Source organism: Crassostrea angulata, chromosome 10 (genome assembly GCF_025612915.1).
Source record: "Crassostrea angulata isolate pt1a10 chromosome 10, ASM2561291v2, whole genome shotgun sequence".
Classification (NCBI taxonomy): Eukaryota; Metazoa; Mollusca; class Bivalvia; order Ostreida; family Ostreidae; genus Magallana; species Magallana angulata.
In genome coordinates, this window is record NC_069120.1 from 5,137,331 (window position 1) to 5,152,275 (window position 14,945).

The 14,945-nt window shown below is 35.7% G+C and overlaps 3 protein-coding genes across 4 annotated transcripts; 1 reads left to right on the top strand and 2 right to left on the bottom strand.

The window, feature by feature from the left end:
- The first annotated feature begins 1,059 nt into the window (after positions 1 to 1,059).
- On the top strand, positions 1,060 to 3,939 carry LOC128165561 (putative nuclease HARBI1). Of its 2 annotated transcripts, XM_052830219.1 has the most exons (3): positions 1,060 to 1,982; positions 2,789 to 3,104; positions 3,802 to 3,939. In XM_052830219.1, the coding sequence occupies exons 1-2, from the start codon at positions 1,177 to 1,179 to the stop codon at positions 3,090 to 3,092; spliced, it is 1,110 nt and encodes a 369-aa protein (XP_052686179.1). In that variant the 5' UTR covers positions 1,060 to 1,176; the 3' UTR covers positions 3,093 to 3,104; positions 3,802 to 3,939. The 2 variants fall into 2 exon arrangements, with proteins under 2 accessions (XP_052686179.1, XP_052686181.1); XM_052830221.1 differs by lacking the exon at positions 3,802 to 3,939 and having other exon boundaries at positions 2,789 to 3,533.
- Positions 3,650 to 5,654, bottom strand: LOC128165563 (myb-related transcription factor, partner of profilin-like). The gene is made up of 3 exons (XM_052830223.1): positions 5,312 to 5,654; positions 4,126 to 4,276; positions 3,650 to 3,955 (listed from the first exon to the last, which is right to left on the bottom strand). The coding sequence occupies exons 1-3, from the start codon at positions 5,616 to 5,618 to the stop codon at positions 3,703 to 3,705; spliced, it is 711 nt and encodes a 236-aa protein (XP_052686183.1). The 5' UTR covers positions 5,619 to 5,654; the 3' UTR covers positions 3,650 to 3,702.
- Positions 5,655 to 9,238: 3,584 nt separating this feature from the next.
- LOC128165562 (mitochondrial glycine transporter-like) lies at positions 9,239 to 12,266 on the bottom strand. Its single transcript, XM_052830222.1, has 10 exons — positions 12,007 to 12,266; positions 11,750 to 11,871; positions 11,550 to 11,631; positions 11,375 to 11,445; positions 11,179 to 11,284; positions 10,920 to 10,989; positions 10,728 to 10,826; positions 9,862 to 10,028; positions 9,608 to 9,700; positions 9,239 to 9,515 (listed from the first exon to the last, which is right to left on the bottom strand). Exons 1-10 carry the CDS (start codon positions 12,028 to 12,030, stop codon positions 9,489 to 9,491), a joined length of 861 nt encoding a protein of 286 aa, XP_052686182.1. The 5' UTR covers positions 12,031 to 12,266; the 3' UTR covers positions 9,239 to 9,488.
- Between the last annotated feature and the right edge of the window lie 2,679 nt (positions 12,267 to 14,945).

The following is a 14,945-nucleotide window of genomic DNA, read 5'->3' on the forward strand; positions in this document are numbered from 1 at the left end:
TAGAGACTCGCTCTACTTAGAAATAGGTTGGAATTCTTTAAAGGGGCATGATCACGATTTTGGTAAAAAATTATCTTTCCGATTTTAATGTTTACAATGCTTCAGTAAGGCATTTTTAACAGGCAACCAAAATTTGAGTGTCATTCGTTGAGTTATAAGCGAGTTACTGAGCTTGCAATTCTTTGCTTTGTAAACAAAGCTTTTGATTCTTACCAAATGTCGATTGCAAGTGTACATATCTTCTTTAATTCCAACAGTCATTGGGGAATGGAACTCCCTACCTCTGCATATTAGGGATGTTAATTCACTATCACCCTTCATCAATTTAATCACTTCAGATTAAGATATTTTAAAAATAAATAAATCTCCGCCATTATACTTCTCTTATGAAGATAGATCCTACAATATAATCATACTAAATTTTGACTTATTTCGTTATAATATCATTGATAGCCCTTTGTGTACATGTAGAAAAGTTTAAGACACTTACCATTATTTTTTTCTCCTGTACTTAGTATGCACGCACCAGAGAGAAACTTTTTAATAATGTTTTTAAGATTCGAAATTTGAATATAGTCAACACACGTGTTGCTCTGGGCGATGTTACAATTAGTGATGGTGTTAATGAAACTGTGTTCTCTATGGTTCACCTTTTCATTAAAAAAAAAATCTGAACGTTTTTCGTAATGTACTATATACACTTTATATTTATATCTATTTTATAGTGTCATTAGCAACTTTAGTAAAGCATGTGATATATATTGCATCTGTTTTTAATATGTGACCATTTAATATGCTTTATATTATGTTTGTTAATAATTTTCTAGGGAGAGGGCTTATAAATTAAGTTATGGAACTTGTGCCCAATCCAAATGTGTAAATATACAATAAAATACGTTCAAACCAAACCATTAATTTGTACCAACGTAATTCCTACCATTTATCATGTAGCTTGCGTTTCAATATTACAGGCCTTTTTGTTCTTGGGAGGAAAATTTTAACAAACATCATTTTCTTTCTATCTTATCTCCCCTTGGATGGAGACCAGGGTCGTATGCATAAAAATTCTTAAGTGCTTAAGCATATTCTTAAGTACAGAATTTGTACTTAGCAGATTGAAATTTGACTTAGCATATTGCTTAGTATGTTGCATAAATCTTCTCAACTCTTAAGTATATGCTTAGTATATTCTTAAAGTTAAGCATGGTATTTACTTGTCATAAGTTTTTAAGCATATACTTAAGTAAATCCAAAATGGCTGAAAGAAGGAAGAGAACATTTAAGCCAAGAGTTGATCCATTAAGATCCATGTCGGCCGCAGAATTACAGGCAAGATTTAGGTTTAATCAAGAAGGTATTGACTTTATAACAAATTTAATTTGTGATTTTATTGAGCCTCCGACAAACAGAAATTATAGTATTCCAGCACATGTGCAAGTTATGGTAACGTTGAGGTACTTTGCAACTGGACGAATGCAGCTGTGCAGTGGGGACAATTTTGGTATTCATCAATCCACTGTATCGAGAATAATTCACAGGGTGACCACTGCTCTCGTACAGCCTCGTATTGTTAGAAGGTTTATATCCTTTCCAGTACAACCAGACATGATCAGGAAGCACCAGGCTGATTTTTTTGGCATCGCACAATTTCCGGGGGTTATTGGGGCCATTGACGGCACCCATGTACGCATTCTGGCTCCATCTGAACATGAACCAGAGTATGTGAATCGTAAAAACTTTCACAGCATCAATGTCCAGCTTGTTTGTGATGCAAGCCATAGAATTCTTGACTTAGTTTCAACCTGGCCTGGAGCGACACATGATGCAAGAATCCTTCGAGAAAGTGGACTTTTCCAACTATTTGAAAGACGTCTCTTGCCTGTCAAGTGTCATCTCCTTGGGGACAGTGGATACCCTGCAAAAGACTGGCTGTTGACTCCATTTTTAAATCCAGCTAATGGACCACAGTCTCGTTTTAACAGGTCTGAAAATATGTAGAAGTAGATAAATTCTAATATGTTTGCACTACACGTTATAGATAAAGTGTTACTGTTTATAACATTACAGTAGCTAGTGACATTGTGAGTTTAACTGAACAGATTACATCAAACGATGTAATAGTATGTACATTTATTTCATAGTGAATTTAAACGTAACGTTCGCAACGTCAACAAAAATGACGTCATCTTATTGTTATGTTATTCCGTCAGTGCGAGAACAAAAATAACGTAATAGTTACGAAGTTTTAGACACCGAGGTATTGAAATATAATTATCTTGTTTTACACATTACTGATAAAATTGCATACTCCTACAGCTTTAAGCAGACATGTAAGTTTTTTTGCCAGCTTACCTTAATATATGAATGGACTTTACATCCCGAGTGATTCATTCTTGTCCCAATTTTCTCAAAACTCTCCAATCCACATTACAAATAAAAAGATGAATATATTTATTTGAAATAACGAACCCGACAGTTTAAATTGCAAGTGTATGCTACTATTAACGGATCCGCCACCCGGGTTCGATTTTCTTTAGAGTACCGGCGTATCCCCCCCCCCTCCTCCCAACACAGATTCAGTAAAGAGCTTCCACCAATATCTGAGTAGTAAAGATACCGAAATAGGCATCGGACCCCCCCCCCCCTCCGAAAACATAATAACCCCCCCCCCCCCCCACACACACACACACACCTAGGGAAAATTCTTATGTTTTCATTATTTAATGCATCAGATATAACGTAAAAGCCATTTGACCTCTCTTTCATGATATTGAATTAATTAATTAAGGTCGCACAAATGCACTAGAACAATTGTGGAAAGAACCATCGGGCAACTGAAGAGACGATTTCACATCCTCCATGGTGAAATTCGACAGAGCCCTGACCGAGTCAGCCAAATCATCACAGCATGTGGAATTCTTCACAATATTGCGAAGATGTTTAACATCCCCCTACCACAGGAGCACGGAGACGAAGACGACAGTGATGATGTACCTGACGACAATGACAATGCAGACCACTTAGTTGGAGACTTCCAAACTGCTGATGGTCGCGCATACAGAAACCATATTGTCGCAACCCATTTCACTTGAATGACAAATGAGGTATGTACATGTAAATAATTTTAATTTTTTTTCTTTCATATTAGTATTTGCAGTCTCCTCTATTTATTAAGAAAACCGATTTTAATTCATGGCTCCACTGAAACTGACAGGACTGGAATATTTATACATGATCAAATGAAAACGTGTTACTTATTGTTTAATCCCATTCTTCGTAACTTAAAGCTGCATTTCTATAACACCGGTAAATGCTATTTTTGCTCTGTTGGAAACCACATGGAATTAATGGACCGGAAAGTAATAAATGTAATTTGAAATAGTTTTATTCAATACTTTTAAATGCGTTTGAATTTATTGTACAACTTAAAGAAGGTTTATACATTATGTACCTAAAATATTAAACACGAAACACAACGAAACATTCTTTCTTTTAAAAACATCAATTAAATTTTGCATATAGCTTTATATATAACATCAAAACTGTTAACAACACGAATATTCACTTTCAATTGTAGAAAACTTTAAACTTCATATTCAACATATACAATAAATAATTTCTTAATATACAATAAAATAAAATAAATATTTTAAAATACTATGTAATTTATAGTTAGATCATGTAATGTATCCACCAAATCCATCACTCTGAGTCGTTCTGGAGTCTCTCTATCTGGAGTTTGACAAGGGTATTTCTAAGCGTGAAATTTTCTATTTCCAGTTCTAATTTTCTCTTCTGTAGGTCACCCATACAGGAATCGATGCTGCAGCTACATGTATTGCACTTCCGTGCAGGGAGGGTAACCAAATTAATCTGCCCGTCACCGCTTTCATTGGTGCTTAATATTTGGAGATCTTGGACCACTGCACTAGGCCGCTGTTCAACTGTTCTCGTGCTGCATAGCAATAATAAATTTGTATTGATTTTCTTTCTTTAAAAAGTTATTGATCTTATATTTAATGGATTTAAGGGATGCTTTAAAATCATTTCAACCAAACGGCAATGTACCCCCTATTCACAAGTCGTGAAATTTAGCATATACCCGGCATTATAGATCAAACATACGCTATATTTGCTGTATTGTGTTCATTGTCAAGCATTAGGAAGGTTGTATCGACTGCACCAGGTATTCCAGATATGCTGATGTTATCAGTTCCGATAACACTCTCTACGGCCTCTGCTAATGGGGTAAGGGCTTTTCCTGCTGGTCCGCCGCCTGCAAATTTGGTCAAAAAGATTGATTTCAGATGTACACTAAATTAAAATTTCCCTTTTATTACATAGGAAATATTATCTATCATAGTCGTCGGAACCGGGGGGGGGGGGGGGGGGGGCTGGGGGGCTTACCCCCTCACTTTTTTGCAACTTTTAAAGTTAGACCTAACCATTAGGCACATAGCATCATAGAGGGTTCAGCCCCCCTTTTCTCGCAAGAAAGAAAATTGTTCCGAAATATACCTTGAGAAGACGGAAATATTGAAATGTTGGAGTCATACTAGACCCCCCACGTATTTTGAAGGCACATGTCTATTGTCTCCAAAGGTGTATGATAATACAATATACTAAATTCATCATTATTTCTGAAATGCTCCCCGCCAGTAAAAAAAAAAAAGCAAAACCATGCATCAAAAACACAAACTTCGTAAGTTTCAAGAACTCCATATCAAGTAAATGCAGACAGAGTGTACCAGATTAAGGTCATATATATATATCACAAGTAGGATGTTTTCAAAATTCGATAAAAATAGTGACAGTTATAGGAAATATTTAATATTTGTACCCTATTGAAATTAGAAAGGGGGGGGGGGGGTGGACAAACTAAGGGGCACAACTCCTAAATATATTGATTACGTCATTCAGCAAATGGGCTATGACGATGCAGAATACTCAATACGAATAACAAGTGGAATTTGGGCAATGGAAAAAGAAAGTGTGAGTGAATTCATATTGGAAATTCTATCACAATTGTCACGGTAAGCGACGCACTGTACGAAATCCATCAGTTTTATTTTATCATGGACATTCGTTATATATGTGTCTATGATGTTATGCAAAGGTTTCTTACATAATTCACATATGAAATAACATTTTACTAGTCATGAGTAAAGCTTTAATCAGTCTACTTTAAAATAAACTCATAGGTCATAATCTTGTTAATTTTGCTATTTGAATTTTTCCGGGGGGGGGGGGGGGGGGGGTCGCCCCATCGAGATCCGCGCATGATACAATATGTACAGTATAGTTTCGTTACCTGTTTTTTTGGCACTGCGTCTTGCGTCGGCAATCTCCGCCTTTCCTCTCATCTGAATATTATGCCACTTTTTCTCAACTTCCTCTACCGAACGTTTGGTAGAGGAGGTGGCATTGATGGCATCTGTAATTTTCCCCCAGGTTTCCCTTTTTTTAACTGTCGTTACCCCTGCCCCAAATTTAGACCTAAGTACGCTTTTGTTTTCATCAACCAACTTGCTTAGATATAAACATTCGTCTGTCGTCCAGTTTGGTTTCCTCTTCTTCGGTACGCTACATGTAGGACCCTCATCTTTGTTTTCTGCCATTTTCAACGCCGGTCAAAAGCAGACGATAATATCGCGTAATGATTATCCGTATTACAAAAACCATAAACATAATAAAACATAGAAAAAGATATTAATTATTATATTTAATTTATTTTCCAAATGACACAGTGACAAATTGTAGGGATTTGGCTTAAACCACATGCATTCCCAGCGGGCATTTCAACGTTGAAACAACGTTGTTTCAACGTCAGGCATCAACGTTGAATCAACGTTGAAATAAGGTTGCATATGAAAGTTGAGGCAACGTTGAAAATGTAACGTTGTTTCAACGTCAAAATTCAACGTTGATTCAACGTACAAATTGTGTTGAAATCTGGTTTAAAATATATAGATATGACAATGAAAAAAAGTTAAATTTAACTGATTTTTGTAAAATGTTGTTTATAAACATATCGTCTTTTATTACGTTGTGCTGTTTTATGTGTTTTGACACTTTATGAAAAATCCAATTGTATAAAGTCGGCCTTTATTTAAATCCCAGTAGTATATGAGTATATCCTTTGGTAAACAACTTGTGTATTAAGTCCTTGTTAAAAAGTTGAACTTGGCATTTCAAAATGTTTTAAATAAGGCTGTAGGAATATGATCACAAAGAAACCACGTACATTCCGCCATATGGTAGCCATGCTTGTTTTCCACGACATGAAACAAAGTACGGTATGTCAACAAAAAAAGTTGAATCCACAAAAATCAGTTCATCATTTGCATTCTGCAGACTGTTTTAAAAAATAACTCCCAAGATACTCCAGTGTAAAATATAAAATAGTCACAAATTAATCATCCAAAAGCTAAAATCCCGGCATTTTACTGTACATAAAATCTGTGTAGTGACTGCACGAGGTGTACCTAAGAACTGACTCTCTTTGTTCACCAATAGCGTCTTTAGCGGTCAAGCTGACATAGAGCAGCCTGGTAAATTGCATAACTCCCTTGATCAGCAGTGCTTGCAGTAGTGATAGGTCCGCGCATCCCCTTCTCACTGACCCAGTTAAAATGCAATTAGCCACTTGCTGTACAGAGTGTACGCGCACAGCTCAATCTCTAATTTCTTGTATGAAAACAATCTTTTTTATAAAAATGTTATGTGAAATATTAATTTAACTTTTCATTGAAAAGAAAATTGATATTTTAATTGGATAAGACAATACTATATTAATTTTATTGGAATATATATAAGATAAAATTGTATTCAAATTAACATTTAATATTTGTAAAAACACGTCATTTAATGCCTCCACTTTACAAAATATGAGTAAAACCTAAATCAAACAAATGATAAGGAAGTTTAAATTTAAAAATATGTGTTCAGTTTCATTAATATATTAAAACGTTGTTCCAACGTTGAAAAGTGGTTGATGTCTTCAACGTTGAAAATAAGTTGGGTCTTCAACGTGGAATCAACGTTGAGTTATGGTTTGGGTTTCAACGTTTAAACCTCAACGTTGATTCAACGTTGAATAATGGTTGATCAACGTTGCAACTTGATTTCAACCATTTCCCAACGTTGAAACAACGTTGCGTGCCCACTGGGTTATTTGTTTACAGTAAAGTGAAAGCGGAAGTGACGTTTGACATAGCAACGATATACTTAAGCAGATTGTGATATGCTTAGCTAAGAACAACTAAGCATATTGCTTAGAAGTTTTATGCAACGTAAATTAAGCATATTGCTTAGTTGAGAATATTCTTTAGAAAGTTAAGCATAAACTTAAGAAAATTCTTAGAATTGTTATGCATACGACCCCTGGTCAGACCTGAAATACCTTCTCTCAAGGATACTAATATAGTGCTAAGTTTGTTTAAATTGGCCCAGGGGTTGATGGACACAATACGGCACATATATGACAACGATCACGACAGGTAACAGACAAGTTTTGTGGTCAGGAAAGTTCAAGATGGCTGAGAAAATGAGGCTGGTAATCCATGCTGGGACGGAATGACTGATAGATGAAAAGACAACACTATTTTAATCCTTTGGTTTTATCGGAGGTGGGCTAATAATGTCCCCAAGTTTCTTGTTTTCCTTTGCATCAAGTCAAAAGGAGTTGAGTAGTTATTATAAAGAGAGTTTGCCTGCTTTTTACATAAGAACTTCCGAAAAACTTTTTAAAGTCGATTACATTTTGCGTCATTAAATGATCTTCATTGGTACCCCAATAGGAAAAGAGAAACTGGTATGTTGTAACAACATTTTCTCATGCAATCCTGTTGGCTATTGTTTAAACCAAACCAACGATCCTCATCCCATTCAATCTATGCGAAACAAATTGTTCAAAACTATTTCAATATACTTTCAGTACGTTTTATAATTGAATATTGGGGGGATAAGGCGATATCACAATGAAAAATTATTATAACAACAAAATCTGATAATTCTCTTAAATATCGTTGAAAACGATGTATGTTTACCAAAACGTCGATTTGTAACTCTTAAATATATACAATAATTGGACTATGTTGAATTAAATAAAAAATGGTGTGTGTGTGTGTCAAAAGCTATAAAATATTTTTGAAAACTCGAATGTCTTTTATTTTATTGTGTGGGTCTGTGCTCCATATTTTTACTATTGTCTAATGGTGAAAAAACTGATTTTATCCAACAAAAATGTGGAGAGATTACCCACTATTCATTGAAAATATCATTTTGTTTCCCAACATTTGAATGTTTTAGAAAAAATAATACAAGTCCATATATATTCATCTACAAAGTCACGCAGCATTTATGTAACCTTATAGAACTCTGGGTGTTTAACGTTGAGGTTTCGAAGCCACCAAAACTTGAGGCATTTTTTTCCTTCTTTGTCAGCCACTTTCGTTTATTTTGTGCTTTGTGCGTCAGCATGTAAAAAGATTTTTAACCTGTAACGTGTGTCTGCACCGCCGTATTGTAGCTACATCATGAATATACCCAGAGAGTAGATAAAGCCGTGTCTACAAATCAGAGCCTCACGGATGAAGTGAGCTAATAATAGAATCATTACCTGTATCAGTGTTCGCTTGTCGAAAGAGAATGCATCCATCACCCAGTCTACTGATTACAAACATAAGGGCTTATCAGAGTGACCTTGACCCATTTGCACTACCGACACCATTTGTGGGTGGTTTTCCATACGAGTTACATTTACAATTGCAAATCAACATCAACAGGCTCCTAATGGCGAATGGAATTAAGTGACGAAAGTGTCAACTACTAATATTATGTAGATAAAATTATATACATTCATTCATATCATCCGAATGAGATGGAAAGCGAAATTGAAGTTGTATTCATTGATGAATTTCAGAGAACACACCTTTTAACGACTAAAACTCGACATCTGAGCGTGTCGGCAGATACGGATGGAGCCGAATTTTACTGCGATGAAAACAGCACATTGAATCATCAATGCTCCCATTCTCGGTTTCTCCATATACACATTTTGAAGACACGATCATTAACATATAATACCCGGTAAAGTATAAAGAATGTGCCCTCAAGTTTGTCAAATTCTGTTCCAGAGTGTACTGAATCTGCTTACAAACGTAAAACTAAAATGCACTCTCAAGCCACAGATCAACTAAACGAAAACTGCTTGTGTTTAAAAAAAAATTAATTGGTACACATTTACACATGGTTTATTTATTTGACTATTCCGTGGGAATAACATACACTATAAAATCAATTACAAAGAATTGAAATAGACAGGCCGTCTCACATTTTCACTACATTCATCACTTTCGCACAATATATAAAATCCAAGTAGAACATAAGACGTTTATAAAAAATGAGCCACATGGTACCAATTTGGTGCAAAATTTTAAGAAAATCCTTGAATGGGCAAAAAAAGTCTCAATGATTTTCACAGTTCTTCACCTCAGACCCACTTGTCTGGATACCTGCAAAGACAAGAGAGTGAAACATAAAAAAGAAGTACAATTTTAACACAATGTACTTGAAATTTCATGCAAAAAAAAATAATAATCCTTACAGTTTCATATAAAGTCCATGACATTGCTGCCATTAGAGTTCTTCGGAGTGTTCTCGGAACAATTCCTTTGAAAAATCCATTGTATCCATTTTTCTAAAAGGTAGAAAAGTTTTACAGGTCAATAGTCAGCCATAAAAATTGGGGTCAGTAGACATTTACAGCTCATTTGAACAACTAATCACAATTTCCTAAAAGACTGTCAATGGTTTAATGATGAAGTAAGACACTGTCTAATGGTTTGTGTCCCTTCTTACCTGATATATTTGGAGGACGGTGGACATGATCCTCTTGTATTTCTTGGAGTCTGTCTGCATGTGAGTTTTGATCACATCAGCTGGTTGTGTCACGACGGCCGCAATGCTTCCTGCAGCCAGGCCGCAAACAAAGTACAACTGTGGGTGAAGGGTCTCATCATACACCCCTGGAAAGGAGAACGTAACAAGGCTAAGCTTTCTCCGTAAACTAGGTCACTTATGAATATTTTATTGTCTAAAATTAATCTTAACTACATGCATCTTCATCTTCTTCTTCAGTGTCACAACAAATACACGGCAAAAAGCTGATGTCTCCACAACACTACTAGGACAGATCTACAGTCTGTTGACAGAGCTGTAGCCAACTGTTCACTAGCAGTGTCATGGAGAGTCCATCAAAACACGAAAGCCAACGTTACCTCATGTAAACGCACAGGGATTGAGGTACTCAATCGATACATCTACAAAAAGAAGCTCAATTAGTAACCATAGTCAGCGGTCCACACATTAGTTCAGATAACTATAGTGTGGGCTACTTGATAACTTCAATGGCACTTCCAAAGTGCTTGGTCATTTTGATCTAAATATGAAAACCCAAAGGCTATTAATAGTCATACACAAAAGACACAATCAATACAATTTCAGTAAAATTTATAAACAAAACCATCATCAACATGAATATACAATTCCGATGTTTGTAAATAAAACCTGCATTTTGTAAGTGGCAAAAAAGTTATCAAAGCAAATCCAAGCATGTGTATTACGACATTTGTTTTTTGTTTTTTATTATTATGTAATACAACTTTGTGAAGGATAAATAATGATTAATAAACATTTGTGAAGTTTGATATAAATTGTAGACCTACTTTCATTGATCATTGCCTTGAACTTGGTGTAGAACATGAGGTATATTCCTGAAAATGGTACATCTCTAATGAGTGTTGGTGCCATTCCACTAAAAAGAGCTGAGAAAAAAGAGGGAAAGTTATTACTCCTGTACAAATTTAGCCCCCATCCCCCTTTTCATCATATTCCATACAGAAATGAAATTGTGCTACCTCTCAAACCCTCAGTTTGGTACATGTGGGCAAGCCCTCTTGGAATACTCTTGTAGTCAAATAAACCACTCTGCAAGAAACAAAATTTAAATTAAGTTATTGTTGAGGATTTTTTTCACGCACACCCAATCTTGACTTCTGTTATTTACTTCCGACAATTGAACATCAAAATGTATAGATTAATTAACATCTGGACACAATTATCCAAATTACAGTGATCTGAATAATGACAGTATACCGTCATCCTTGAAATACACACCTCATAACGTGTCTTCAAAACTGTGATGGGGATTAGGGTAACAACTGCATTTGTACGAGCAACTGCTCCAATTACAACTGATTCAAGTGCACGTTGTTGGTCTGATCTGTAAAATTTAGTAAATATCATGAAGTTACAATTTTTTTTATAATTATCCTTAAAGAGCAAAAGAAGGATAAATAGCAGAAATACTTACTGAAATTTTGTCTTGAGCATATGGATAGATGAAAAATAAATACCAACTCCAGGGGCACATCTAGAAAGGGACTGAAAGAAGGGAAGAAACAGGTTAACCAAACAATTCTTAAGATAACAAAAATAATTTTGGTACACATGTAATTCGTGGATGACCAAGGTTCAATGACACCCACCGGTACAAGTCCCTTCCAGAGTGCCAACACATTCTCCTGTCTGATCACGGCATTAGCCACTGATACCATGCCTATTCGTCCACTGAAAAAAAGCAAGAGGGCATTAATGTGCATCATCCTATTACTACTCTTGTAAGATAAATACATGTACTGACATTTTACACGATGACGTCAATGAATAGAAAATTAGATATTGTTACCTTGTACAAGCAAGTGGAACGTGGACTTGGAGTCTGGTCTTGACCAAATCCAGGGGCTGGAACAAAAGAGTGGAGCATGTTCCACTACAGCAACCAGCAACAAACGATTTCACAACTGGTGACTGAAACAAAAAATTAAAATATATAGATTTTGACAATCTGTCACAACTCGTGTGGCATGGCCCTTCTTTGCCGAAAAAATATAAAAACAACGTTCACATACAATACAAGACCCCAAGAATAGAAAAGAAACTTACCAGATCCATATTGTTTATAAACATTCAATTCCAAAAACGTGAAGTCGAATCGGCTCTAATTGGAACAGTTTTCCGAATGTTGAAGCTTTATGTACTGCTTACAACGAGGGGCACCTACCCCCGACGTTTAGACACACATGGTCATAAAACGTAAGTGATTTCAGTAAAAATTGATTTGTATGTATCCGCGCAAACTAAAGGGGTATCAGAAAAATGGCGAAGGCTCTACTTCCAGCGAAAATCTTTGTGGATATGAATGCTCGATTTAGGACTGCTTATATATGAGCGTATTACTACGCGCATGTGGCGTATTGCCAAAATGGATAATATCCGTTTGTTGCGCATAATAATTCATATTTTTGTAACTCTCTTAGCTTCAATATAAATACGTTCATGAAAAATACAATATTTGTATTTTCACAAAGAAATAAAACCAAATTTCATTGAACTATTTAATGCAAGGCAGTCTCGACCTCAAGAAGTAAACTTCACGCATTCCAGTTTTAACCAGAAACTATAGCTGTCTTGTGAATTTTCACCGATATAGGCAAATACTCACGCTACAAACCTAAGTTCAATTTGTCTTCTCTATTTTGATTTTTTAAATTTTTCAAAAAAGTCATAAATATAGAGGCCGCTAAACCTTTATTGTTTATGAAACGTTACCCCTCAGGTGCCCCATCAGAGATCGTAGCGTTATGACCTGACCTAAAATGAGGTCAACCTATAGTTGTTTTTGTTGTTGGTTTTTTGATAACTTATGCATGATTCAAAGGTTTGTGGTGATTGGATGATACGTACAGGCGCAGTATTTAAAATATTATTTGGCCGTATTGGTATTCTCATCATATACATGTGATAAAAAGCGGCATACGTACGTTATTAGGCCTATAACGTTCTTCACCCATAGGCCAGCTACTCGAGGACAGGGCCGATCCCCCCTTCCACCTTCACCCCAAGGATAGACCCCGGGTCTTTACCATTTTTTATTCAATTATCATTTTATGATATATCTAGTTCTGACTAATTTATACATTCAATGGCCAAAAAAACAAAACATTTTTTATTTAAAACCATGCCAATTTATAATGAATGTTATATCATACAGCAGATGGTATGCTTCATGTTTACTAAATGTTTGTTTAGGTAACTTTTTGGCAATAAAAGTGTAAAAAAGTCTGTATTACGGCCCCTTGAAATGTGTCATATATAAGGATAATTTAATAAAGACCCGGGGTCGATTAGTCCTGTCTCAAGCACCCTATACAGAGTTTGAATCTCTACATAAGTGCATGAGGGGGGGGGGGGTTACAGAGACGTCCTAAATAAATTTGACTCAAATTGATTAAAATAGATTTTTTTAAAAGAGGAGGCATGACCGTAACTCTAAAAGATGTACTCCTGATTCATCTCCAAAATCGCGGAATGAACCTTCATATCAGTATGAGTAGTGTTCCTTCATCCTTTTCAGTCCACTTTAAAGGGTCATGATCATGATTTTGGTCAAATTTCATTTTTCTATTTTGATTGTGTACAAAGCTTTAGCTTTCAGTATTGCATTTCTAATGATCAATCAAAGTTTGATTGTCGGTTGTAGAGTTATGAGCAAGATACAGAGCTCACAATGCTTGTGTCACGTTTTTCTTTACAAAAGTTCAATATATATCAGTAAAGTTCTTCTTTAAGCTGATTTTTTTATCTGCTAGATTGAATTCGTTTTGAACATAAATAAACAGTTTCTAGCATTTGTCACGTTCATTTTATTTTAGGTTCAAAATTAAACATGGAATTTTTTTATTAACATTCAAAATGTATCGTAAAGAAAAACGTGACCTGTGCTTTGCTTATACATTATGATAACAAGTAACTGTGAGCTCTGTATCTCGCTTAAAACTCTACACACTACATTGTATGTATATCCATTTTGCGACGAACTTGGGGTCTGCTATTTTGTACTGCTATACTATTTGAAGATTCTGTACTAAATATTTCCCACTCTTGCTGGTGTAATGCGTAAATGCAAGTTCAGAATCATTAGACCCCGATAATGAAACATCTACATGTTCATGAATAATTTTGTAAAAATTATTCTGCTTGATTTAATTCATATGATTTTTCTTGAAGCCGTTCGTAATCATGTATTTAAAAAAAATTGTCGTAACTTCGGCAGTTTTCGTTTTGAAATACATTTTTTTGGGGGGGGGGGGGGGTATGATACATTGGAGGTATTGTAAGTGCAGGAATTGCAGCAAATGGGATTTTCCCGGGAAATAACACAAGAACATGCAGAAAAAATTACCTGCAAACGTCTCTGAACTTTATTCTGTCGTACAGTGGGATACATAGTGACCACCCCCAGCAGCACACCCCGCCTTTCTCTACGGCTTACTGGACCCTCACTTAATTCACTACCCTGCAGATTGGATGGCACCTACGTGTACACCGCCGCTCTCGTCTTCACAGTTCTAAAGATAACGTCGACGGCCATGCCGACCTCAAGTACTGACTATGCCATAAACGGCAACAGCCATAGCGGGCCTCGTGATAGAAACTTGTGCCGCCATAGCTTTACTTATACCAGGAGATCCAACCCCCATAAGCTCATTACAACAGTGGACTTACTGAATAAAGTCAACACGTACCTACATGTAACTTCTTTCTATCATGACAGAAACAGCCAATACTAATTATAAGACCCAAAACACTAGCTTGTTTGAATTGTTCAATTATAAGTCAAGTAATTTTTCTACCAAAGTCGGATTTTCAAATTTGTTTAATGTCTACCAAATATTTAATATACTTTAAAAAAAGACAGACATATATAGACATTTTATTAATGAGTTCCAATAACATAGGGCATCTGTTTTGCAGGGTTATGTAAACCGATTCATATGACTGGAACATGGTGCGCAGTAACACTAGGTGTGTCATTTGTCTGC